The sequence below is a fragment of the Leopardus geoffroyi genome, chromosome C2, assembly GCF_018350155.1.
Source record: "Leopardus geoffroyi isolate Oge1 chromosome C2, O.geoffroyi_Oge1_pat1.0, whole genome shotgun sequence".
NCBI classification, from domain to species: Eukaryota; Metazoa; Chordata; class Mammalia; order Carnivora; family Felidae; genus Leopardus; species Leopardus geoffroyi.
The window spans coordinates 30,966,469-30,993,450 of NC_059333.1; the positions used below are offsets into that span (position 1 = coordinate 30,966,469).

At 33.8% G+C, this 26,982-nt stretch overlaps 1 protein-coding gene across 21 annotated transcripts in view; it reads left to right on the top strand.

The window, feature by feature from the left end:
• The window catches only part of ROBO2 (roundabout guidance receptor 2), a 1,707,596-nt gene that overhangs the window by 1,569,292 nt on the left and 111,322 nt on the right, over positions 1-26,982 (top strand). For 16 of the 21 annotated variants that reach the window (XM_045501643.1, XM_045501648.1, XM_045501641.1 and 13 more), the window contains 3 exons: positions 2,254-2,381; positions 6,966-6,977; positions 26,135-26,259. In XM_045501643.1, the coding sequence (XP_045357599.1) occupies positions 2,254-2,381; positions 6,966-6,977; positions 26,135-26,259 (265 nt within the window). The remainder of the gene's footprint in view (positions 1-2,253; positions 2,382-6,965; positions 6,978-26,134; positions 26,260-26,982) is intronic. The other 5 variants (XM_045501642.1, XM_045501650.1, XM_045501657.1 and 2 more) reach the window with 1 other exon arrangement.

Here is a 26,982-nt window from a genome sequence, read left to right on the forward strand (position 1 = left end):
TATATCAGTAAGAAATGAGATATTCATCATGTAATCAGCCAATATTTCCTGAACTCCTACTAGGTGTAATAAAAATAGATAATGTGTATTGTGCTTTCTGTCTCCTAGTTTTATGCATTTTATGTGTAACGTCTCCTTCAAAGTTCACTTCTACTCCATGAGGTAGTTGTTATTGTCAACACCATTTTGCTAATGAAGAAAATGAGGCCCAGGGAATTTAAGTATCTTGTCCACTTTTACCAGCATAGGAGGAAGTAGACTCCTAGATTAGAACTCTGGCCATTGGCTCCTGAGACTGTCCTCTAAACTACTTGGTTATGCTACTGGATGTTAAAAGCTCTGTGTTAGGGGCTGAGGATATAGCAATGGGTGAAGCAGACAGGATCTCTGCCTTTATCAAAATAAACAAATACAAAAAGTAAGCAAGTGCAGAATGATTGTATAGCAGTGGGTTTCAAGGAGAGAGTAATTACAGTTTTCTAGTATAGAGATGGAAAGCTTCAAACAAGAGTTTGATAAAGCTTTCCTAACAACTTATGACATTGTAACTCAGCAGAAGTTTAAATGAAAACATGCTGACAATAAAGTAACCATCATTATTGGAGGATAGAGGATCATGGATAGCTACGTTTAGTTGGCAAGACTGGTTCATAGACATTGCTTTTTGTCACGCAAAGCTCTATAAAACAGAACTATTATTAGGTCTTACATTGCAATGAACATAAGCTATTATTCTTTTAGCTAAAGCCAGAAGTAGAAGAAATCTGATTATACTCATCTTCAATGCAAGCCTAAAAAGTTTGTTTTGTCCTGAAAGCAATAGGAAATCACAGCTAGTTGTGAGCAGACAGAACCAATTAAGGTAATTTTTTTAAAATACAGCTTTATCTGCGTGATATATGTGAGGAAGAAAGTCAATGTGATCAGTCAAAAGCTATTGCAAAATTGTGTGAGTGAAATAACAAAGGCCATCAGTGAAAATCAAGAGGAAAGATCAGATATGAAAAGGATGATAATAGCTTTGTTCTTCTGCTTATGTAATCGTAATCTCTTAGAATCTAATAAGCATATTCTTATGAAAGCATTTCAACAGATTCATATTAAAATTTTATAATTCTTTTCTGAGCTACTGTGTTAGTCTACTTGTTAAAAAAATAGAAATGAGGGGCACCTGGGTGGCTCATTCGGTTAAGCATCCGACTGTTGGTTTCTGCTCAGGTCATGATCTCAAACCCCAAGATGTGGGTTTGAGCCCCGCATCAGGCTCTGCCCTGGCAGTGTGGAGCCTGCTTGGGATTCTCTCTCTCACCTTCTCTCTCTGCCCCTCCTCTACTTGCACGGTCTCTGTCTCTCTCAAAATAAATAAATAGGGGTGCCTGGGTGGCTCGGTCGGTTAAGCGTCCGACTTCGGCTCAGGTCATGATCTCACGGTCTGTGAGTTCGAGCCCCGCGTCTGGCTCTGTGCTGACCGCTCAGAGCCTGGAGCCTGTTTCAGATTCTGTGTCTCCCTCTCTCTCTGCCCCTCCCCTGTTCATGCTCTGTCTCTCTCTGTCTCAAAAATAAATAAACGTTAAAAAAATTTTTTTAAATAAATAAATAAATAAATAAACTTAAAAAAAAATAGAAGTAAGCAAATAAATATGTGTGAAAGAGCTGAGGATTTGCATTTCCAAAAACCACTCCAGGGCATGTTGATATTTTAAGAGTTAATATTACTAATTAAAAAAAAACCCTGGCTCCTTCTTAATTCTTTCAACCATGTGTTTGTGTCAATTGGCCAACAAATAAGAGGAAAAATGCCCTTTAATATATTTTAGCTTTATATTCAAGATGCCCCCAAATTAAATCCGATATTTAAATGCAGCATAATTTACAAAATGATAGAATACAACTCACCGAGAAACTGAAATATACACTATTTCCTTATTATCTAAGAACTACCATGGAAAAGTTTAAAGTGCTTTTAATGCCTTTAGTAGTTTTGATGCAGTAAGAGATGTATATGTGTATAAAGTATCGATCATTGATACTCAAACCGCAAGAGGTCACATATGAACTTAATGATCTTATTAGTAAAACCTTAAATCTAAGCAATTACACTTTGTGGCGGCATATTACATGTGTATGTGTATATGTGTTTTTTTTTTTTTTAGTTGAAATACAGTCACAAAAGAGAAGAAATGAAGATGAAAACAGTGTTATCTTAATATAGCTGAAATGTTATTTAATAAGACCAATTCATATTCTACACAGGTATGACATCAAAGATGATTATACTCTGAGAATTAAAAAGGCCATGAGTACAGATGAAGGCACCTATATGTGTATTGCTGAGAATCGGGTTGGAAAAGTGGAAGCGTCTGCTTCTCTCACAGTCAGAGGTAAGAAACGTAAGATGGGAAATACAATTGAATCAGCAGACTAATATTTGGTTAAATTGGTAAGTGAACTCACAGTCAAAATAATAGCTGATACTCTTCTATTGTTTTTTACTAAAATGTTTAGATTTTGTGTCCTTTCTATTATTAATTGAAATAAAATTACTTTCAAATTTGGTTCAAAGGGATGATTATTTGAAGCAATTTTTTAATTTAATAAATAATAGTTAATATGGTTTAAAAGTAAATCTTAAGAGTAGAAAAGATTTATACTAGTCTTCGTGGTCCCACCGCTTTGAAGTATTTACTGCTTTTAAGTGTTACAGTTTCAAAGGTACTCTGTTTTCTGTTTACTAGTTTGTCGGGTTTATGCTAGTAGAGTACTACTTTGAAATTCATTTTATTTCAGCATCCAAGAAGCAATTAAAAACAATAAAACTGACACTGCTTGCAGGGTGGAAAATGGATACAAATGAGCTACCGCATTGAGAAAATCTGATTGAGAGAGTGATTTGTGAAGTTCATTGGCCTTGAATAACTGAAATAGTGTGGCTCCTGTAACAACTTTCACTTTCTGGGAAAAGTGTCATGCACTTTTTCATTCATGGGAATAATATTCATTTATAGACTCCCTGGAATTGCTTAGTAGTGAAAGAAAGCATTACTTAACCCTTCAGTGAGGTAGAATGAATCAATTGTCTTCCTGGTGGTGCCTGTTGACTCACATGAGTACATTATATAGCCCCAGCTACCAAGTGGTACCATGTGGACATCTACACTTACTCTTGCCAAAGAGACATCACCCCCCGCATCATTTACACTCACGAGATTTCAAACAGCGATAGGCAAGCACGTCCTCTGATCTCTTTCCACCTTTCTCCCACCACCCCAACTTCTCCTCTCATCCTTTATCAGGTCAGCTGCATGCTCGCACCCTATAACTGAGAGACTCAGTCATATCTCATCCTGTTTAGTCACACCTCCTACCTTGTGTAGCTGTACTCCCAGAAGTTTTCACAGACGGGTGAAAAGGTTTGGAGGAATTTGGCTTGGTGAGAAATGTGTCAGGGATTCTCATGTTGGTCCTCCATCTGGACCAAAAATGATTGTTGCTGACCCATGATTTCAGCATCAAACCACTACAAGACAAACAAGCAAACAAACAGAACCCAAAACTTAACTTCCTTCGGGTAACTATTAGGAGACATGCACTTTGAATGACTTGGAAAATATTGATGATTTCCATACTTTCCAATTGCTCCATTTTTATTCCACTGAATCCATTTTTTCCTCCCAACCAGACATTCTAGCGTGAACTTAGGTACAGAACAGATTTAGACAAAATTGGTAAGCTAGTTGTTTAAAAACATTTCCATTCCTCATTAGTTAACAGATCATAAAAAGCTATGATCATATAACAATCAAATATATACACTGATTATATATTATCAAAATCTGATAGTCTTTGTAAGCCACTTTACTATATCTAATCTACATTCCCTGTAGGTGATTCTATATTAATATAGATTTGTGTGCTAGTCCTTTGGGAAAACAATCACTTGACCAGATTTCCCCCAAAGCTTATTTATTTGTTGTTTCTAAAGTGAGTGGGGGAAAAAAATAAACAACCCCCCAAGAAATGTTCCATATTAAAAAAAAAAAAAATATTTGCTGACTAAACATAAATGGTGAGAAAATGTGAGGAGTTGTTTGTTTGTAGAAGCAGCAGTTCTTTTTATACTTGAATGCTTGGCTGAATGAGACATGAAGTGGTCTGTTTGCTTTAAAATATTTCCCAGCTAATTGTTTTCGTAATTTGTTGAAAGTTTCAGGTTTAACATTTCATTTAACAAAGCATGCTCCTCTCGCATGGATGTTTAGAGCTAACTTAAAAAACTAATAGAGTTTTTTTGTTTTTAATAGGATTTTTTTTAAATCAGCAAACCTTAAATGGTCTCTCCCCTAATCTGTGTCCTGTAGATGGATTAGAGAGTTTAATCTGTGTGGTATGTATTTATTACTCATCTAAGACTGAATGAACCTCAGCAACAGGGTTAAAGAAAAAAAATCTCCATAAGACAATAGAATGTGGAGTAAAATATTGTTTAAAAATATTTTTTACCATTAGGAAAAGCAGTTGGAACTTCTCATGCTAAGAGGTTAACAGGAGAAAACGCATATTATCTATGACTTAATTTTTTTCTGTGCTCATTTTTCTATGCACGTACATGAAATGGTTAGCCCTTCCCTGGATTGTTTTATTAGAACAGGGTCAACCGACCCAAGAGGCCACATCCATTTTCATCCATTTAATGCAGGGACACAGTTTAGTTTAATTTGCTGATTTTGAAAACATCCACCTGCTGGGGTTTTTTTTCAAGATAAAATGTTGCTATGTAACAAAAACAAGAATTTTGATTGGGATGTTTCTGCTAACATTTTATCATGATACTCAATTGGGGAAAAGGAAAAGGACTTTTGTAGTCAAAATCTGGAACACAGATTTACTCAGTTGTTTTCCACTTCAAAATAAGGTGAAAATAGACTATAAAATTAAATTTAACAGCAAGTGGCTCCCTTTGCTGACTTGAGGAACATAAAATTAGAAAGAAGTAATGCTAAACAACAACCAGCCTCCTAGCATTTATATTCTAATCAAATAATTCATGATCTAAGAGAGCTTTTTTAAATGGCTCCAGAATGTGTTAACACAAACTGCATATTTGTAAACATTTTTCCCCATTTCAATTGCTGAAATTGGCTTTGCATAAATCAAGACTTCATTGGAAAAACTATCTTGCTTCTAGGACAATAAAACTTTTTCCTTTTTGAATTACCCTAGACTAGGTGAAAGAGAAATATATTTTATTTTTTTAAACCTGATTTTTCACCATGGTTTCTTCTTTTTCTCTCTTTATTATCATAGACTCAAAATGCCTTTTCGTTTCTAAATGAAACATTGTGTTTGAGATTTAGCCTCAGGTGACACCTGAAAATGCAAATTAAAAACGAAAAGACAAAGTTCTTTTCCTACTGGATGTTGATAAATTAAGAGATATATATTTTGAACGAGGCACAACTTTATGATTTCGTCTGATATCTTGTTCTTGGTTATTATTTTTTTTGTGCACCTCCCCCCAAGATTGGAAAGAAATTGTGCATTGGGCAACATTTCTTTTCTTCCTCTTGCTATGGGAACACATCATAGACTGTAGGACACATTAGAGCTTCACTGAGCTAGAATTTTCATCCTGCTGCTATAATTGCTTTGCTCTTCTTTGAATTATCTTAATCCCCCTTTTAATAGTAAATAATAATATAAGGCATGCATCTCCTAAATAGGCAGCACCATATTGTTTCAGAAAATGCTCAAAGCTAGAATCATGGCGTATTGGTTGAGTGAATGAATGCCTATAAATATGGTTTCAATGAGTATATCCATCTCATCATGTCCAATGAGACATCATCAAGACAAAACTATGCTAAATTCTAGAGTCACATTATATATGCACTAGAGCTATCCACTAGGATGTGGGTGAGACACTTGTTTGTCACTAAAGTTTATATTTTGAATGTAAGAGTTCATAAAAGTTCAAATGCTACTAAATATATTTCTTCTCCATTGGAATAATGGCACCATATGTTTTTATATTTTTCCATTGCTTTTATATAAAGTGGTTTACTATCTATATTGATTTGGCATTATTCTTTGTAAAGAAAGTATTGTTAAGCCCATGTATGTCTCTTACAATTGCTGTGCATTAATAACAGGGCCAGCCTATTACTAATGATGTTAGTGATTGAAAGTTATGGTATAATAAAAAAATAATAATAATTTGTTGAAGCAGCAGTTTGAAAGCCATTCTCAGAGTGAACAAGAATCAACTTGTCAGTCATTGTTTCCTGCCCTCTGCCAAAAAAAAAAAAAAAAAAAAAAAAAAAAAAAAAAAAAAGAAGAAGAAGAAGAAAAACGTTTAACAGTAGTTAGGGAGCTACTCAGTTGAAATCTCTAAGGATGTTCCAACCTATTTGTTATATTTTCATCCGCCCTGTCCACGGATGAAAAGTGATGTGATCTTAACTTATTACTGGCTGAAAAGCAGCGTCAGGGGCTTTTCTGTGGTCCTTGTAATGGTTCTGACTAACCATGCTTAAAATCCAATTCCTATTTAAATCAGACAGTGAGGCCTTCTTTTATTGACATGACATTTGCTAGTCTGTGACTTGAATGGTTATATTCATCAGGTTCTTAACTTTGGGGGTAATACAGGCTGTTTAAAAAGTTCTTTGAAATAATAACTATAGTAAGTGATGACAATCAAACTTTACATGAAATTATCTCTCACATCACATAGAGCTAATTCTGGAATGCAAAATAATTATTTTCTTAAAATTATATGTATAACTTTCAGTTTTAGTCAAACTCAGACATCCTGTTCATACTTGAATTATAAGACTAGAAATCACTCTACTGTCCATACTTAAATGTAACATTACACATCATGCATTCTGATAATTTTCTTTTCTTTCTTTTTTTTTTTTTAATTTCTTCTTTATGTTCTCACCACACCATTGTAATGTCTACAGCTCGCCCTGTTGGTAAGTAGCCATCCTTCTATCCATTTAGCATGGCTTTGTACAATGCTTCATAACTCACGCATACTAGGATTTAAGAGAATGAAATATATTTATCACCCATGTTTAAATATTACTTGAGGGACTATCTTCTGTAAAAAATTGCTCCTGATCTTTTCATCAGTTTGATAAACATTTTATAGTGACTTTTGGTATTAACAATGAATAGGTAATGATTTTCATGAAAAATAATATATGAATGTTTAATACTATAAACTGCTAACTTTTCTTGAAGAGAAAAATACAATAATTCTTTTTTCCTTATATGTAAAATAATCATGTATTAGTTATGCTTGATATTCATTAAGATAAATGACTATGAACTCAATTAAGAAGTTTGACTACTGGATGCACTTTTTTTTTTTATAAACAGCTTCGAGTCCTTGTTTATTATGGGCATTTTTAACTGCTGTATACTTATTATCTGTATGCCTATTTAAGCAAAATGTGGTAGAATGCTTCAAGTTATTCTAAGGAGATGCTTACACTAAGAGGGAAAGGGAAGGATGAATTGTGTTCTTTGGCATGGAAACTTGGTGGTTTTAATATATCTCATCCTTCTTTCAGCTTTGCAAAAGTGAAGTTAACTGTTTGCATTTGCAGTAATTTAAGTGGTAATTATTTGTAAACATTTGGAAAAAAAATCTTTTCAAATTCATTGATCTAATAATGTTTCTGCATCTCTTTTAAAGTTTAGCTTAACCAACCAATACATGTGTTTAAATAAAAGAAATCTTGGTAATTGTGTTATAAGGAAATGAACAGATTGATGCATAAATGGATGGATGGATGGATGGATGGATGGATGAATGAATTTAGTATGTTTCTTTTTTAATATATCAAGAGATACTTTAATAAATTGTCAATTTGACACAGCTCTGTAAATGGTCCATCTAACTTCAAAATCTTTCTTAATACACTGACTTGACATTGACATTTGATATATATTGGTCCAAACTCATAACGTTTTTTTTTCCATTAGTTGAAACATTCACAACCCTTATTGTTATGTAGTATATTCTTACATACATAACAATACAGAAAATAGAACATTGGTTTCCCAATCTGAGTTTCTGGTCTGCTATTTCTGAGCAGTGCTTCTTTTGTTAGTTGTTTGATATCCCTGATCCTCAGTGACTTCACCTAGAAAATGGAGATAGTAATATTGACTTTTCAAAGCTGTTGTAGGAATGAAATGAGTTCAGGTCGGATTATATATGTGGAAACACTTTGTATGCCAATATTGGTCAACATTCCTAGTTTCTGAGACATATTTTATTTTATACTTTCATGTTTTTGAAACATAGCTATGTCTTGCAGTCATAAAATACAATCTTGTTTTCTTTCAATATAATTATTAAATTGATCATGCTTTTTTACACTTGGAGATGTAGGAAATTGAAGAATATGTTACAGTTTTAAGCCTCATTTTTTAGTGTTGTATGAATTCTTATTAGATAACTTTACATATCTATGGTACGATATAAAACATTAAGAAGTGAATGGGAAACAATAAGATAACTTTTCTGGCTAACACGAAAAATAACATTTAAATTGTAGATCTTTATATGTAGAAACCTTATGCCGATAAACCATGACCACTTGATTTATATTACTTCACAAGTTCCCAGAACATAAAACAATATGTTAATAATTTCCAATACATTTAAAACTCATAAATAGAAAAGATGTACATTAATAGAAAATGTGATGCACAGAGAGTATTGGGATGTACTTGTCACCTGCAAGGCATTTTGAAGTTATTTCTGTTTTTATTCTTGTTTAAAATGATTTTTTTAATTCCCATTGGACTGGAACTAAAGAATAGCTTTTTGACACATTGTGTGTTGTTCTGGGAAAGTCTGTCATTTCATAAATCTATCTCCAATGACTTATGACAATGTTCAGAAATATGAAGAACTATACTTTAAACTTGACAACTGCTATTAATTTTGGAAACTGAACGTTGGATATGCTTTTAGTGGATCACCAGAGACGAGACTGATAATGAGGAAATTAGCTTGCTTTTTCTTTGCATAAACTTTTTTTAATTATTTTTTTTTAATTTACATCCAAATTAGCATATAGTGCAACAATGATTTCAGGAGTATATTCCTTAATGCCCCTTACCCATTTAGCTGATCACCCCTCCCACACCCCCTCAGTAACCCTCTGTTTGTTCTCCATATTTAAGAGTCTCTTATGTTTTATCCCCCTCCCTGTTTTCATATTATTTTTCCCTTCCCTTATATTCATCTGCTTTATCTCTTAAAGTCCTCATATGAGTGAAGTCATATGATATTTGTCTTTCTCTGACTGACTAATTTCACTTAGCATAATACCCTCCAGTTCCATCCATGTAGTTGCAAATGGCAAGATTTCATTCTTTTTGATTGCCAAGTAATACTCCATTGTGTGTGTGTGTGTGTGTGTGTGTGTGTGTGTGTGTGTGTATGTATACCACATTTTCTTTATCCATTCATCCATCGATGAACATTAGGGCTCTTTCCATACTTTGGCTATTGTTGGTAGTGCTACTATAAACATTGGGGTGCAGGTGTCCCTTCAAAACAGCACACCTGTATCCCTTAGATAAATACCTAGTAGTGCAATTGCTGGGTTGTAGGGTAGTTCTATTTTTAGTTTTTTGAGGAACCTCCATACTGTTTTCCAGAGTGGCTGCACCCAGCTTGCATTCCCACCAACAATGCAAAAGAGATCCTCTTTCTCCATATCCTCGCCAACATCTGTTGTTGCCTGAGTTGTTAATGTTACCATTCTGACAGGTGTAAGGTTTTGTGGTTTTGATTTGTATTTGCCTGATGATGAGTGATGTTGGGCATTTTTTCATTTGTCAGTTGGCCATCTGGATGTCTGCTTTAGAGAAGTGTCTATTCATGTCTTTTGCCCATTTCTTCACTGGATTGTTTGTTTTTTGGGTGTTGAGTTTGATAATATTTATAGATTTTGGTAATCTTTATAGATTTTGGATACTAACACTTTATCTGATATGTCCATTGCAAATATCTTCTCCCATTCTGTCAGTTGCCTTTTAGTTGTGCTGATTGTTTCCTTCACTGTGCAGAAGCTTTTTATTTTAATGAGGTCCCAGTAGTTCATTTTTGCTTTTGTTTCCTTTGCCTCCAGAGACGTGTTGAGTAAGAAGTTGCTGTGGCCAAGATCAAAGAGGTTTTTGCCTTCTTTCTCCTCAAGGATTTTAATGGCTTCCCGTCTTACATTTAGGTCTTTCATCCATTTTGAGTTTATTTTTGTGTGTCATGTAAGAAAGTGGTCTAGGTTCATTCCTCTGCATGTCGCTGTCCAGTTTTCCCAGCACCACTTGCTGAAGAGACTGTCTTTATGCCATTGGATATTCTTCTCTGCTTTGTCAAAGATCAGTTGGCCATACATTTGTGGGTCCATTTCTGGGTACTCTATTCTGTTCCATTGATCTGAATATCTGTTCTTGTGCCAGTACCATACTGTCTTGATGATTACAACTTTGTAGTATAGCTTGAGGTCTGGGATTTTGATGCCTCCTGCTTTGGTTTTCTTTTTCAAGATTGCTTTGGCTATTAGGGGTCTTTTCTGGTTCCATATAAATTTTAGGATTATTTGTTCAAGCTCTGTCAAGAATGCTGGTGTTATTTTGATAGACATTGCATTGAATATGTAGATTTCTTTAGGTATTATTGACATTTTAACAATATTTGTTCCTCCTATCCAGAGGCATGGAATCTTTTTTCCATTTTTTTTGTGTCTTCTTCAATTTCTTTCATAAGCTTTCTATAGTTTTCAGTGTATAGATTTTTCACCTCTTTGGTTAGATTTATTCCTAGGTATTTTATGGGTTTTGGTGCAATTGTAAATGGGATGGATTCTTTGATTTCTTTCAGTTGCTTCATTGTTGGTGTATATGGATCTTTGCATAAACTTTTTACATGAATTTGAATTCAGGAGTGATAGATATGCCAACTTTTATTGTAATGTAAGAAGGTACAAATCAGGTAAATCATAAATTAAATATTCAAATAATAGAAACTGCATTAATATTAATATTTGTTAGTTGACTACGACACAAATTTTTCAACTTTGAAGTTCTCTGCAAAGTACATTAATATTAGTATTTGTTAGTGGACTGAAACGTAAGTTTTTCAACTTTGAAGCTCATAGAGATAGCATAAAGGGTATATAACAAAGTAGAAGCCACAGAAAGGAGAAAAAAATCTGGCCTTGAAGTTCCATATAAATTAGGTGAAGAAATATGCACCAAGTATATAAAATTTAGAGAAAATTTAAGGGATAGTTCCTATATAAAGCTTTTGAAAGAAAATTAGAAATATATTCAGATTCCAGAGTATGTAAATACTGTTAATTTTAATTTGTAAATTAAATTTAATTTGTAAATTTTTATTTTTAAAATGTAAAAATATCTGTAAAGATTCAGAATCAATCATTACATTACATATAGGATAAAGAAAAAAAAAAAAAACACTTGGAAGTATGGGTGGAAAGCCCATTTAGAAATCATTATAAACCCCCAAACTGGGAGTTTTGTCCATATGTATAACTCTTATGACCTGCATTTGAAATAAAGAATTGGCAACTCTGCAATTTGCAGATGGAATAAACACCTTCTGGTCTCTATTTTTGAGATTGTAGGAATAACTCTTGATTTAGAGGATCCTTGGTGTGGGAGACATTACTGAAAGCAGACAATCACATACTTGCCAATGAAGAAGAGTATTCTCCAGATTTCACTTCCTCGCCTGCAATGTTATCAACGTCTGAAAAGAGTCCTTTAATCCCACTTTCATATTTGCTGGTTACCACAGAATCTAGACAAAGGCTACTTTGATTATCAAATGTCAGCCAGCCCTTCCCGCGGCTTTAACATTTTACTATTCCAGAGTCATTCTTTACATGAGATGCAAAAGTACATCATAGGACACAGTTAGCAAAAAATGTGGAAATATCCATTCATTTGGAAAACTCTTCTGATAAGTTCTGATAAGGGAACTGACTGAAGAAAATAGTCTAAATAGGGATAAATAACTTGCTTCCTATACCCATCTGTCTTATTTTCTATTGGAAGCCTTTCTCAAGCTTAAAAATAAAAAAGAACATCTATTTTGGAGATGGGCAACACATTTTTTCCTAGCAGCAACTCAAAACATGATGAGTAATTTGGAAAAGAACTGTCAAATCTACCAGCTGCCTTGCTTGTGAAGTTGAGCCCTGCTCCGTTTTCTATCATGTACACCATATGCTAGATGCTGACTGCCTCCAGTACGGAGACGAAAAGCTGTGTGCATCAGGTGAAACTTGCTTAAAACATCAAAAACAAACTGACAATACACAACTTTATGGAATCGTCCACATATTTCCTTATTTAGTGACTCAAAACGATGTGTTCTTTTGATGGAAGAACATGACTGGCCACAGCAGAGTTTGTAGGTATTTAGAAATATATATGTTTTAGGCAAAATTTCCATGTTGTTATTATTAATTAAAAGAAGCAGCCACTCTTCTAAACAAAAATCTATAGGCACATTGCTTTTTCAATGTTTTCACTGCTTAAATACAAAAATAATTCTATCCTCTTTTTAGAAAAATCTCTTTTGAACTGAAGTGCAGTTTTATTTTAACATGCTCTAAAGCACATTACCGAGACCACCAAGACATCCAATAAAGAGTGAGTAATTGAAAAATCCATTCAGGAAAAATTATAAAGTAGACATTACTTACAGAATAAAGCAATTGATATTTTTGATACCACCGCCCTCTACCCACCTTGAAATCTGGAAAATGTTATGTGCTGTATATAATTTAACTTAGTATTGGAAATATTCCAGGCTTTCTTTTTTTTTAAATCAGAAAACATGTAGGTATTATATATGAACCCTTTCATGTCAAGATCCACTTTTCTGCAAAAGGCATCCTGAGTGTGTCTTGAAAGGAAACCTATACTTTTATTCCCTGCAGACTTTCTTCCTTGGACAAGCTGTTACCCCATGACCCGAGGTAATCATCTCCCTCCTACAAGCACTTAATGTTTCCTGCACCTGGCGCTAATTAGCTACCTTATGCAGAGTCCAATTTAATTTTTATTGAGCATCGCGTTTTCATTGCTCCATATGTTTTGATTAAATAGGAGGTAAAAAAATAATGCATTCTGTTTTGTCTTGTACATTCCAACAGTTTCCATAATGAGAAACGTTTAAAATAAGCTAATGCTAATTATTAAAGTGAAAAGCAAGTGCTAGTTACTTCTCATGGTTGGATGATTTTAGTCTCTGACTTGATTCTTCTTCAAGGGCCTTGTGTGTTGGACAATGTCTGTTCATTGCCTCTAAAGAGGATAGGTATAAAACTATCGAGTCATATTTTTTCTCAGAACTTAGCAAAAATGTTGGGTTGCTTTAGTATTGGAATGTTACTATAGTGAAGTCTGAGGCTTGTAGAATATTTTTATCTTTGGCTGAGATTCCATTTTACTATTTGAATACCAGTGTAGTCCTTTCTTCCGTAACTTTGCTGGATTATATCTTGGTTCTAGTCACCCTGTAAGTAACATTCTTAGAATACAAGCCCCTCAAATCTGCAGATTCATGCTGTAATTTACTCTATTTGAAGAGTGTTTTCTTCTCTTTTATCTTTTGCTAATTTTCCCCATGAGTTATGTTGGCTTTCTTTATCTTAATTCCGTATTTATTCAGTTCAGTATAATAATTGATTCAGTTCAGTCATCATTTTTATTTCATATTGTCTGATTTCTTTTTTTTTTTTTTTAATTTATTTATTTTGAGAAAGAGAGAGAGAGAGAAAGAGCACGAGCAGGGAAGGGGCAGAAAGAAAGGGAGAGAGAGAGAATCCCAAGCAGATTCTGTACTGGCATTACGAGGTGGGGTTTAAACTCTTGAACCAGAGATCATGTCCTGAGCAGAAACCAAGAGTCAGACATTTAACCAACTGAGCCATCCTGGTTCCCCATATTGTCTGATTTCTGAATTCCCATATTGTCCCCCTGTTTCAACTACAGTTATCATTTTTGTGTTTCCAAATATATTCATTTCTTAATTTTATTTTCTCTTTTGTTCCTTACTAACTTTAAATATAATATTCTTCACCTCCAGTTGCCTTTGAGCTCTTTTATTCCTTTTCAAAGATCTTTTTTAATTTGATTCTTTTAAAAAAGAGAGACCCTGTTGTATGAAATTTCATTTAGTCTATGGACAACTAGTATAAAGTATTTCTGTGTTTCTTTGGGTAATTTTTTGACGATAGAGATTCTTTTTCTTTCTTTTATTAATTGAATATGTTTTTTTCTGTCAATAATTACACATTTAGTTACTGTATTGTTTGTTTTATTTTGTTCTATATAGATCCTGTTTTAGGCCGTACCTGATTATTAATCATTTAGTTAACTTCTGAAGATTAGAGTTTGCATGTTTGGAGAAGAGAAAGTGGGAAGTACCAGGGTCATTCAGTAATCTGTACTAGGCCTGACGTCTTGAATATTTTATCAAAAAAGAAGTTGTTTCTTCTTGGTATGCTGGTGTTCCTGGTGGTACACAGCAAATCTCTTTTAAGTTATAAGCTCTCTGTATTCCATATGAAATTTTCTCTTCATTTTTCTTCATAATTACTGCTTCATAATAAAAAATGATTTTTATGTGTATTAGTTTTCCACTACTGCATAACAAATTACCACAAATTGAGCAACTTCATTAGCACCCATTTATTAGGCTACAGTTCCTAGGTCAGGAGTTGAAACAGGCTCATCTAAGTCTTTAGCTTAGCATCTCACAGGCCATAAACAGCGTTTTGACCAGGCTGAGCTCTTCTCTGGAAACTCTCCTGAAGAATCCAGTTCAAAAATTTATTCAGGTTGGTGGGCAGAATTAAGTTCTTTGCATCTGTAGAATTAAAGTCCCCATGTTCTTGTTGACTGCCAGCAATGGATTGCTCACAGTTCAATTGCTAGCCTTTGCACATGACCCCCACAACCTTCAAAGTCAGCAATGATCTGTTGAATCTTTTGTATGATTTGCTCTATATCTCTCTGACTCCCCATTCTGTTAGCAGGTAGAGACAATTTCCTGATGGAAACCTCTCGTGTAATTAGGTTAGACCCATGGTCATTATTCTCTCTATCTTAAGGTCAACTGAGTAGTAACCTTAATTACATTTACATAATTCCTTTTGTCGTGTAACATAACATAATCATGGGAGTTTCTCCAGTAAGTGAAGTTCATGGAGGCCACCCTACAATTTGGCCATTAACAGTATGTTTGGCTTTTCCTTTCCTTTGGTACCTTCTCCTCAACTTCTGAATTGTAACTGGTTGTCTACAAAGTCACATCTCCTATTTCCCAAGTCTCCTTCTTGATTCTAAATTTTCTTCTTCTCATCTAAGATCCATGGGATGGACTTTCACACCATTGACGTAGTTTTTGTGAAATTGGTATTGATAGACTGTGGATGGAGGCTAGTTGGTATTTACCAAACTTCCTCATTTTCTCCAGACTTGACTGTGTTTGGTAAGGGTAGTTCACCATTTGTGGTTTGGGGCTATGGTAGTTTTTCTACATTATTAGTTTCTCTTGTAGTAAATAGAGGAAAGTGGAACAATGAACCTTTACTCTATTATCTTAACCCAAGTATCAAAAAAACTTAAATACTCATTAATGTTGGAGTTTTTCCAAATAAGAATAAAATAAACACTAAATGTATTAACTTAGCAGTTAAAATTAAAGTACTATAAATACAAAACATCAAAATAAGATAATACTTTGGACTGAAATAGCATTAGGAAATAAGTATTAAGAGATTTCCCTGTCTATTGCCAGAAAAAAATAGCATGAACATTTTAGTCTCACCTTAGAAGAAAGTCAAAATTTTCACTTATATAAGTAATAGTAACTTATAGACAGAGAGAGATATCATGATACATATATGTGTGTATATGTGTACCTTAAAACAGATATTATGATATGCATTACACCTAAAAATTATATGCATGACATTTGAATTATGACTCTACTGATTTAAACATATTAAATGTCACTCAAGGGAATAGTACATAATTAGATGCATTAAAAATATATAAGCTACCAAGTTAAATTACATTTTGAGTTAAAATATATCTGAATGGCTTTTAAAATCTCTCTTATGGCAAGCATTGCTTTCCAGATTTATTAGGGATATTATTTTCATCTGTCCTACAAAACTATTAGCTCTTTGTTAGTAAATACATTGTTGTATTTATCTTCCTGCTGCCTCTAGGTTTAGCATAACACTTACATGTGGTAGGGGCACGCCAAATGTTGGTGCAGTTAATTGATACACACATATGCATACATAGGTAATATTTGCCTAGAAAATGTTTATGCAAGCAGCTTTAAATAGTGCTATAAAAAGATTAAGCAACATTAATGGTAACAGGCCAATCACATAGTCCCCATTCTGCTGGTAGGAGATAAAATACAACAAAAAGAAGGCACTAATGAGTTAGGATGGTGCCTTACTAAGCGTGTAATTAATGTTATTAAGAAACATTGCAGTTGCATATTAAAATTCCGTTAACTAAGCAGCCCTTCAGCATCAGTACATTTGTTTCTTGGTTCCAAGTCCTTTTTTCCTTTTTTTTTTTCTTTTTCTTTTTCTTTTCTTTCTTTTCTTTTCTTTTTTTTTTTTTTTTCTGATTGGCATCTTCATGCAATCTTTTTCTAAAAAAAATGAGATAATGGGATGTGATCAGCCTTCATGGTTTAGCTCAAGTGCTGACATGACAGTTCTGGCAAGTTGACAGTTTAAGTGAGTGAAAATGGATGTCTTGTCTCACCATTTACTTGAAGAATCCCCTTCTCACCCCCATATTTATGGCCCCTTCTATCTGCAGTGTGAAAAATCTAGTTTTCCCAGGTTAGGATCTAGATAAGTGTTTTTCATTACTCGTTAAACTATTCTCTCTGTGTTGGTAAAAAATGAGATATAAAATATAATGTAAATATTGCCTTATTTGATAATTCATTAGCTTTTAAGTTAAAAGTTTTTTTTGAGAATGTGAAATCCTTTAGAGAAAACAAAATTTTATTTTTTCTCAGTATTTTAATCAATCAGGAAAGCAAGTACAAAAATAAAACTTTTGGTAATGGACAGAATAATATAGTAACACGTGCTCGACAATTCAAAATTTGTTTAAAATTTTGACAGATTTTTGTAAGTATTCTTAATTTATAATTTTTGTAGAATTTGGAAGGTCTATGAAATTTGCATGTTGAATCTCAGAATTATTTACTGTAGTTACATGATTTCCTGTACTTAACCTAAAATCAGAATGAAATCTATTTTGGTAATCTGGAATATAATAAAGTTTAAAATTATCTTTGAGCCTGTCCAAATTATTACTTTTGGAATTAACTATTACATTTATTGCAATGCAGAAATATTTAATACCATTAGAGGATTAAATTGGACTTGCTAAAACCAATGAAAATTATTTACATGGAAAAAATTCATGGTTCTAGCAACATAATCCTTCACTTCAACAAACAGACTGATTTGTCAAAGGTTGTCATGTAGGTTGGTCAGGGTAATAATTGTTGCAGTCTGAGAAACATATCTGTAATATAATGCATGCCTTTTTTACCTCTGTGAAGCACAACTTCCCACTTTCCCTTCCTTATCTACTTTATTTCCAAGGAACAATTCAACCTGTCTCTCTCTCTCCCTCATTCTTTCTCTCTCTCCTCCTGTCTTCATGCTTTCCCCAATTGTTGGAGACCGACTAAGTCAAGTTATTGTCATAATGGTAGGACATCCTGTATTACAACCCTCATTCATGTTCCTCATGTTGCATCAGACTTGATTGTTTCCATGTGAGTTTCCATGGTACCAGTGAGTTCCAGAGGACAGAGATCTTAGAACCTTCAGCTCCTAGCACAAAATAAAACCAAAAAATGTTTGTTTAAAATAATTGAATAGTATTATGAGTTGAAAGTGCCAACCAATATCTGAATTCATTTCTAGCATAATTTTATCACCATGGTGTTTTCTAATGGTGTGATGTCTTAAAAAAAAATTAGGACCAAATCCAAAATAGCTATGTTTATATAGTTGTTTATCATAACACTGTTTTTCTGTGCTTGCCCATAAAATCCAAATGTCAAGATATTTTGAACCAAATGAATTTACTCTTTTCAAAGGCATTCTAGACACTCTCTATAATCATAGAATTATTTCATTTTGATATTATTTTTCCTTTTCAGGGAGAGGTATATTATGTGGCTATAATTTTTTCAAAAAATGATTTTTAACCACTATTACCAAACATGCATACTTTTGTGTGGGTGTCACACTTACTACTAAAAGTTGGTACTTTCAACCCTCTTTGGAATTGCTTCCTACACATATATAGAAGGACTCTTACATGATTTTATAGTCACACTGTATAATTCATTTGACTAACTCAATGGCCTCATTTGATCATCAGATTTCGAATGGCCATGAGTTACTTTTAGAGTTCCAGCTATTTTGAATCCTCAAAAAGTAGTCTTCCCATAATCAATAAATTAAAGAATATTTCAAAAATTAAAGACTAATAAAAGCACTTCAAAAATGTAAAGAGTAATAGCTTCATGATCGCTACATGTCTTTATTCATACAGGATTGAATGCAATGTGTGTATGTGAGACCTTTCATAGGTAGAGTAGAATGCAAAGTCTGAATAGGTGAAGAACATAAGAATTGTGATTTCCTGTAGTCATTCTATTGCGTATGGACATTTACTTTTCTTTTCATGTTTCTGAAAGCAGCATGCCATTTAGTACTTTTACCTTTTCATTTAGACAGTAAAGAAGTATATCTATATATGTAGATGATCAATAGATGATTGATAGATATTAGATTTTTGAAATGCACATATATGGATAGACAATTATTAGATTGTTGTGAAAATAAAAGGTATAGATACTGGCATTTTAGCATGGGATAAGAATTTTTAACATTAGCCAGAAGTAAGATACTAAGAAAGAAGATATAGCACTCTTCTAGAAGAGTTATTGCCACGGATTCAGCAAGAAAGAGATTAACTGGAAAGGTAGGTAATTTAGCAAGTTGATCACTTGTATTCCTTGAGAATAATGACAAATGGATAAAATGTGATTAAACAAACTTTATAAATGTAATATCCCTAAATTATGTTTTCCATTATAAATGCATTGCTTCCTCTGAGATGAATTATGTGTTAATAAGCTTCAAATCAAATATTTTTTGACATTATGCATTTCCAATAATACTAACAGAAATTCTTTTGAAGTCAAATGAAGTGTTAAATAGTAAAAATTAAACAGAATTAAATAGGTTGAAGAAACAATCATTTATCAATTAGAAGTCAGTCTGTTCTGGTGATAAACTAAGTAAATATTCATCTCTTATTCCTGCTCCATATTGCATTTTAATGAAATGACTTTTCACTCTTTATTGTTGGGGAGGTAAGCCTATTAACTAATATTTTGCAACAACATCTAGAATTGGTTGTTACACAACTCCTCTGCTTTTCTGCATTGCTTTTATCACTCTCACATGGTGGCTACTCATTGATAGTTTTTGTGTCATAAATTTCCAATGTGCAATGGGGGGCCTTCTCTACAGAGGGGCATATCAGAATCAGTTGGGAGATTTTCTTCAAACAACGTATTTTCTTTGGCATGCCTCCACCCAAATTACTACAATAGTGAGTCACTGTCGCTGGTGGGAGTGTGTCATATCCTTCTGGTATGATAAGATGGAAAAAAATATTGAGTATTTGCTTGAGATCAAGAACTCTCTTTCTTTTTTCTTTCTTTTTCAAGACACTCATTTAGTGTTCCCTATTTGAGGCTTTTCCAGGCCAAATAAAGATACCATTTCAACACAAAATGATACCCCTCCCCTATTCCAGGAAGACACCTAGGCAGGGGGAAAAATAGAGGAAAAAAAGCCATGCAAGCAAGAGCAGGTACTTTAAAGTGGAAAGAACACAAGAAAAGTACAACGTAGAGTGTGTTCAGGTTAATCATTGTTAACAAAATGGATCAAAGGATAATAGATAACAAGATGGGTGAACAACAAGAACAAGAAAATACATGTGGGAGTGATTGAAAGGAGGCTGTTCTGCTGAAATACTGGAGTCGGTTTGGGATGAGAGTCAGGATGGTAAAATTTTGGGCCAGTTAATGGAAGCCAGAATGCTGCACTGAGGAGAATAATTTGCAAGCATTGCAAGGGAAAGCTCTAGAAAAAAAACACTGTATGTTTTTGAATAAAGAATGACGTGAAATAAGTATACTTCAGAAAGGTTGTACTTTTAAGTAGTACAGAAAGAGTAAGATCATAGGTTTTCTGCTACTTTAACAAAGCAAATATTTAGGAAAAACATGTTATGATTTTAACATCATTATGCCATATTGGAAACCATAGCGTATAATTCTTACCTTTCTGTTTGGTACTAGAGATGACAAATTTTAGCCAGATTGTGGTTTGAAGTCAGATAAATTAATCTAAAGGCTCAGTGTTTAAGAGTTCCAACAATGGTGTTAAATGCACCATAAGTCAAACCTGTTCTCCAATCTAGTGCTTTAATCTTGTAAACCCTGTGTTCCCTTTATAGGATCTAGTTTGTGATCTTCATATCATCATGGTAGTAGTTAAGACATAGGGTTCTTTGAATATTAAGTGAGACAAGGCCTGCAAATGGTTTGGCATACTCCCTGACATTTAATAAGCACTCAATTAATGTTAATTATTGTTGTATTCAGCAATTTATGACTCAACAAATATTTAACACAAGCATATGACAAATGAGTGTGTTTTTCAAACATGCTTATAGAATATTTTAGAATTTAACAAGCAAAAAAATATTAAATAGCCAAAAAACATGTTCTACTTCTTTAAGATACATATTTCAAAATGTTTATTGTTACAGAATAAGAAACTTATTCAGTCAAGCAAAAATTACACCCAAAGAAAGATCTGCTGAGTGTGCCTGTAACTATCCTGTCACATATTAATGTATGCAACGGCTGCATGACTATCTCCATGTTCATGCCTGCCATAGAAAGTCATATTTTCCTGTAAAAACAACTCGGAACATGATGTGATTAACCTTTGGTTCCCTCATCCCCTCATCCCCAAGCCCACCTCATGCATGGCCTATGCTTCCTACTCATGTTCAGCCATCTGATTTCCATAACACCCACTCACTTCCACCAGCGGGGCATTAGCATAACAGAGCTGTAGCGTGACTTTGATTGAAGCCAGCTTGGGCTGAATGCAGTATCAAAGCATAATTTAGCAGAAATCAAATCTAATTTACTGTGCATTGTATTTAAATTCTCAAAAATGCAGTTTCAAGTGAACAATACCAGACCTCTAATCTTAATTGACCTTTTTATATGTGGGTATACTTCTCTGGAAAGCGCACAACACGTTCTTCCTCTAAAGCTATTGTTTTTAACTTGTGAGTATCAATTGAACACTGAATTGTACCACTGTTTTCTTCATCTCACTTCTTGTTACAGCTGTAACAATAAGGTATAATCATTTAACAGATTAAGCAACTCTGTTATTACATCGCAGCCACAAAAGATTTGTCTACTGCTTTTGGATTTTAGAGAGGATATAAATATGTACTTTATAGTCTTCTGTCTTAGAAATATGTAAGAGAATTGCCATTTCTGTAAGTAGCATATTCTTCTGGAGTTTATAACTCAACCTCTTTAATTCACATTGGGTTTAAATGTGTGTTTTGAATTGTCATCCTGAGGACCCAATCATGTTTTTTTTTTATGTATAATGAGAGCATCATAGAAAATCCATTTTATATATAGCACACTTTTTGCTACCGTGCCGTATTGATAAAATGCCACCTCTCTGTCTACTCCCTCCCATTGGTACCTTCAGCCAAGCACTGCCTTTTCAAACCATTTTCACTGCCACCTGGCAGAAATACTGAAAATGTGAAATGTTAGCAGAAGAATTATTGATGCAGTTTTTCATTTTAAAACCTCAAAAATAAATTCCTTCAGCTGATATCCCTTCACAGAAGATTGCAATATAGATCTTGAGCAGACAGAGTCCACAGAAGTAAAAGTGATTGATGCAATTTGTTTGGTGGTCCAAATGAAAGTGACAATAGGAAAGGATGTACATTTTCAGAGACTTAAATACTTTTGAATTTTTTTGCTTGGCTTTGATATGTTTATTTTTGTTTGTTTAATTTTAGAAATGATAAAGGTGAGTCCCATTCCAGTGTGGCTTAAGTTCTGGTGATAAGAAACTATTTGGTACATTAGAAGTGGAGTATATTTATAATAATTTGGAATAAAAATACAATATAAATAAACATCATGTGAAAGAGTACTTCACAGCATGAACAACACAAATGCTGAGAGTATTTTGTTAGAGGTCTTTCAAAAAGTTCAGTATTGGGTAAAAACTAAAAAAAATGGATTCCCTGCCTTCTTAGGTTCTATCATTATTAGCAAATATTACATTGTAATATTGCAGAATTTCTTTGTCCTTTAAGAGTTCTGATGAAATGTTCTCTTTAGTTGCTACCATGACTAACGGTCCTCTACTGGATTTTCTGCCTGGCTTGCTAAGATTTTCCAGCCTCACATCTGTCCTTTCTCTTTTACAAAGAACATTCTATCTAAAACACAAATTTTATTACATCTTTCTTGCATCAACATTTTTGAACAGGTATCCATAGCTTTCAGGGCAAAATTTAAGCTATTTTAGCACAAATTATCTGTCCCTCTAACACTTTTGAATCTTCATTTTTTTTATTCTTAAGGTCATTTACCCTCCACTAACACATCCAGCCCCTCGTGTCTCTGCCTTATGTCTGCTTCTGTCTGTTCCAAGTGACCTGCTTCTCTTCATCCAGTGAACTCTTACTTGTGCTTCAAAACACAACTCAACCATAGCCCTTTCCGGCATCTTCCTCTTCCATGTTCATCACCTGGTCTGTTTGCTGCTTTTCCAAGCTTTCTCACCCAATGCCCACTGCTATTTGTATTATTATACAAATCATACTCTTCTGTATTTGTGTTTATTTACTTATTTACTTGGGAGTTTCTGCTGATTTTTTATTTGGCTTTCCGTCCTCTGTACCAAACAGAATGTCTCATAATTTGTAGTTAATCAATGCATTTTGAATAAATAAATGAATGAATCCTATCTTTTCAGGAATGCAGAGAGATTGATGTGGTCATTTGCCAGTCCTTTTGGGGGGTGTCTTTTAGCAGCTGGTTAAAATTATAAGATCTAGACTCCAAAAGCATTTTGCAAAATCACTCATCTACTAACAAGTTCTTAAAAGCTTAAAAATTTAAGGAAATCTGTCGTTATAATTAAAGTATAGATGTTAATTTTACTGAAATAGATGGATAGATACAGAGTAGGCATAATATGCTGAAAACTATAAAATATATTTTCATTTTGTAATTTGGTGTTTCATTTGATGATTTCAATCGTGTATTCTCGGTTATTTCATTTTAAAAATTAATTATGTAAGGAAAGGGCTTCATAGCACATATGGAGCTGTAAGATTTTACTAACTAGTTATGAGAGCCAAAGCAATACAAATGAACAAATGAGCTGAATATGTGACTTCTATCATACTGTTAAATGATTTTTACTAAATCTACTTTTTATTTAATGAGATACAAGCTAAGATACTCAATACTTCTGGCTTAGTGTCCATATTGGCACTAAACTTGTCTTTCATAGGATTACTAAGAAGTGGGAACTATATTTGATCATTAAATTTTACTTAAAACACATTACTTTCTTGGATATTACAGACGATAGAGACCAATCTTAAGTCTTGTTTGGTGTAAATAATCTGGTAGTTTCACCTCTTCCCTGAAAAATGGACATTGCAATGTTTTAAGAGTTGTCCCTGAAGTAATTTTGTAACATTGATTTAATCTATCATTCCTATTAGAAAACATGGAACAAAAATCAATGTATCTGCTGATTCAGTGAAATTGTGTAGAAATAACAAGAAGATTGTAAGAGGCAAGTAATCTCCTGAAAATGCAAGGCAACATAAACCACATTCTCTTCAAATAGATCCATAAATCTGGGTTCTCCATCCCGTTAGACTGAGTCTTCTGTTATCTATAGTTATAGAAGAAAATTTCACTTGGTAGATTTATTCCCGCTCTCCCTGGGGTATGTGTTGAATGTGTCGAGTTGGGAGGCAGTCTAATAGAACACCAAAAAATAAGTCACTACAAATCTCAGTGAATTAAAAAAAAAATGGGGCTGCTGTTTCTATACTAGCATTCTTGTAAGAATGAGTAATTTGTTATATGTGTGAGGCTACCCTACATTTACTCTGTTGGACCTGCTCTTGTGTACTCCTGAAGGGCTGAAAGAACTTTGGGTAAAGACCTTTATTGAATGTCATTTTTTTGTTCTAATTGTTTTTAGAGTTCACATTTTAGGATGGTTGCCATGTAGAGCAGGTTTTAAAAATTAACGTTGATTTTCAAGTTTTTTTTCTTTGTCTTAAGTTTTTTCAGCATCAGCAATGATTTAAAGTGTAAACAGATGATGAGAAAAGTCATGGAATAAATACGCTGTTTTTTCTTCAACAGGAGTGGGCTTTGATATGTAGAAGATGTCATTGTGAAAACTTCCAGTTAGACTGTCTCCTGTCTTTCACTTTCTTCTTTCTTTTTACAGTTAACTCCCAACCTAAACCTGAACTTCCTTAGGATTTTTACCCCCATCATTTTATTCTCTTTTCTAATGGAGCTACTCATGTGTAGGTCTCATTATCTCTGCCTATGTCATTTCCCTCATCTTTCAACCAGATTTCCTACTTTGTTGACTGATGTGCCTCCCTCACAATCCATATCTTATTCCTGAGAGGGTTAAAATTTCCAACGATTTTGCTTTGCATCAAGCACTCCTTAGCGTAGAAAGAGCCTGAAGAAAATCCCCACTTGGGCTACTCAAAGACTTTCTTAGGCTGCATCCAAATCCATCTTTTTAAGCCAATGATGTTTACAAAACCTGGACCCTTCATTTCTGCCAGATTACACAGTGTACACGAGATGTGTTCTTGCTTCTTGCAGTTTGCTCAGTAAACTCCTTGCTTGGAATGCGTTCATTTCACCACTTACCTAAATGCTGCTCTTTCCTTAATGCCCCCATGATGTGCACTTTCTGCAAAAACCCTTTCGTAGTTGCCATAACAGAATGGGATACCTCTGTGCTGTGCTGTGAAAGCACATTAGTCATTGAACTTAGCATGGTTTTAGATCATTGTTTTACCTTCCTTTTGCTGTTGTCATCATGTTTTGTGTTTCCCCTTAGGTTGTGAGTTCCTTGAAAGCTGCAAGATAGATACTTTTTATCTCTGTATCTTTAGTGTCCTGTAGGGTAACATAGTAATTGTCTGACTAATGCTTATTTATCTAAATGAAATGAATTAAGTAGAAGCAACTACTTTCATACATGACATTATATCATTAGTTATATTTGTATTTAATCCCCAGCTCTTCAATCCTTTGATGTCTTCAACACATTAACTCTTCAATTCTAGATTATAAACACTTTGAGGATAGGAATTATATTTTAAGCTTTCTGGTATCTCTGCACATAGAATAACGTCTTACAAATAATATAGGAATGGCCAATATTTGTGAATAGACTAATTTCAGAAGACATACTTGTATAACGAAGTGATTTTTTTTTTACCTTTATCTATGCAAAACACAAAACCAAATTGGGAAACCATGTTTTTCCTTAAAAACATTAGAACATCATTAAAAATCTATTTTCCTATGCAAATATATGAGCTACAGGGTTAATAATATACGACATTTAGAAAATGTATACTGATAAATTTACTTTTCTTTTCCTTATATTTTATAGGGTGCTCTTCTCCTTTGCCCATCATGTTTTGGAAAATGCTTCACAAAATAAAAAAAAAAAAAAATTAAAAACTGTAGCTTCTGTCTGGCACTGAGCCATCCATGTAGTGCCAGATTTTCTCTGATATCTTTTTCTTTGTCAATGGTTGATATTTATATACTTTCTTTCCTTTTAAATTATAGCTCCTCCACAGTTTGTGGTTAGGCCAAGAGATCAGATTGTTGCTCAAGGTCGAACAGTGACATTTCCCTGTGAAACTAAAGGAAACCCCCAGCCAGCTGTTTTTTGGCAAAAAGAAGGCAGCCAGGTGAGTGTGAACTTTGACTGCTCTTCTGAACCCCTCCTATCTCTGGTGCTTCTCACTTTGTCTGGCTTTTCTTGCTATCAATGATGTATTTATTTTACTTCTAAGGAGAGAACATGTTCAAATATAATGTTCTTTATTGTCTAGTGTGAGTTGTCCAAAATTTTGTCTCTTAAAAAGAATAGGTACAACTCTGTGTTCTAAATTATCTGAAAAAGTCTAATCTGTAGCTACTTAAAATCTCTGAACAGAAAAATAATTTTACTTCTTTGCAGTGAGTGGAATTGGGATTATTAAATGAGTTTGTATATAAAAAGTGCTTAGACTATCCCAGGCACATGTAAAACGGCCAAACAGTATTTCCTTTATCAGTCCACCTCGAAACCAGTTTCAATCCCCTTTCATGGACAGATAGTATAAATACCTTTTCTTTACCGGTAACTTAAGGATACTTCCATTTAAGAGTGGGAGAAGTATTTATTTCCATCATCTCTTCTGGGTTCCTTCGTAGTGGGGTATATAACACATTATATACCAGAAGGAGCCAACACTTGTCTGCTCTTTGCCGTGCCCTGGTTTGTCCACTCATGGCTATCTCTGGGTGGCATGGCCTTTCAGACTCTCTGCTCAAAGTCTATTTAATACACTATTTTTTTTTTTCACTTACAACTTGGTCCAAACTTGGACAAGCACTTGGCCTCTAGGTTCTCAGGCAATGAATGGCAT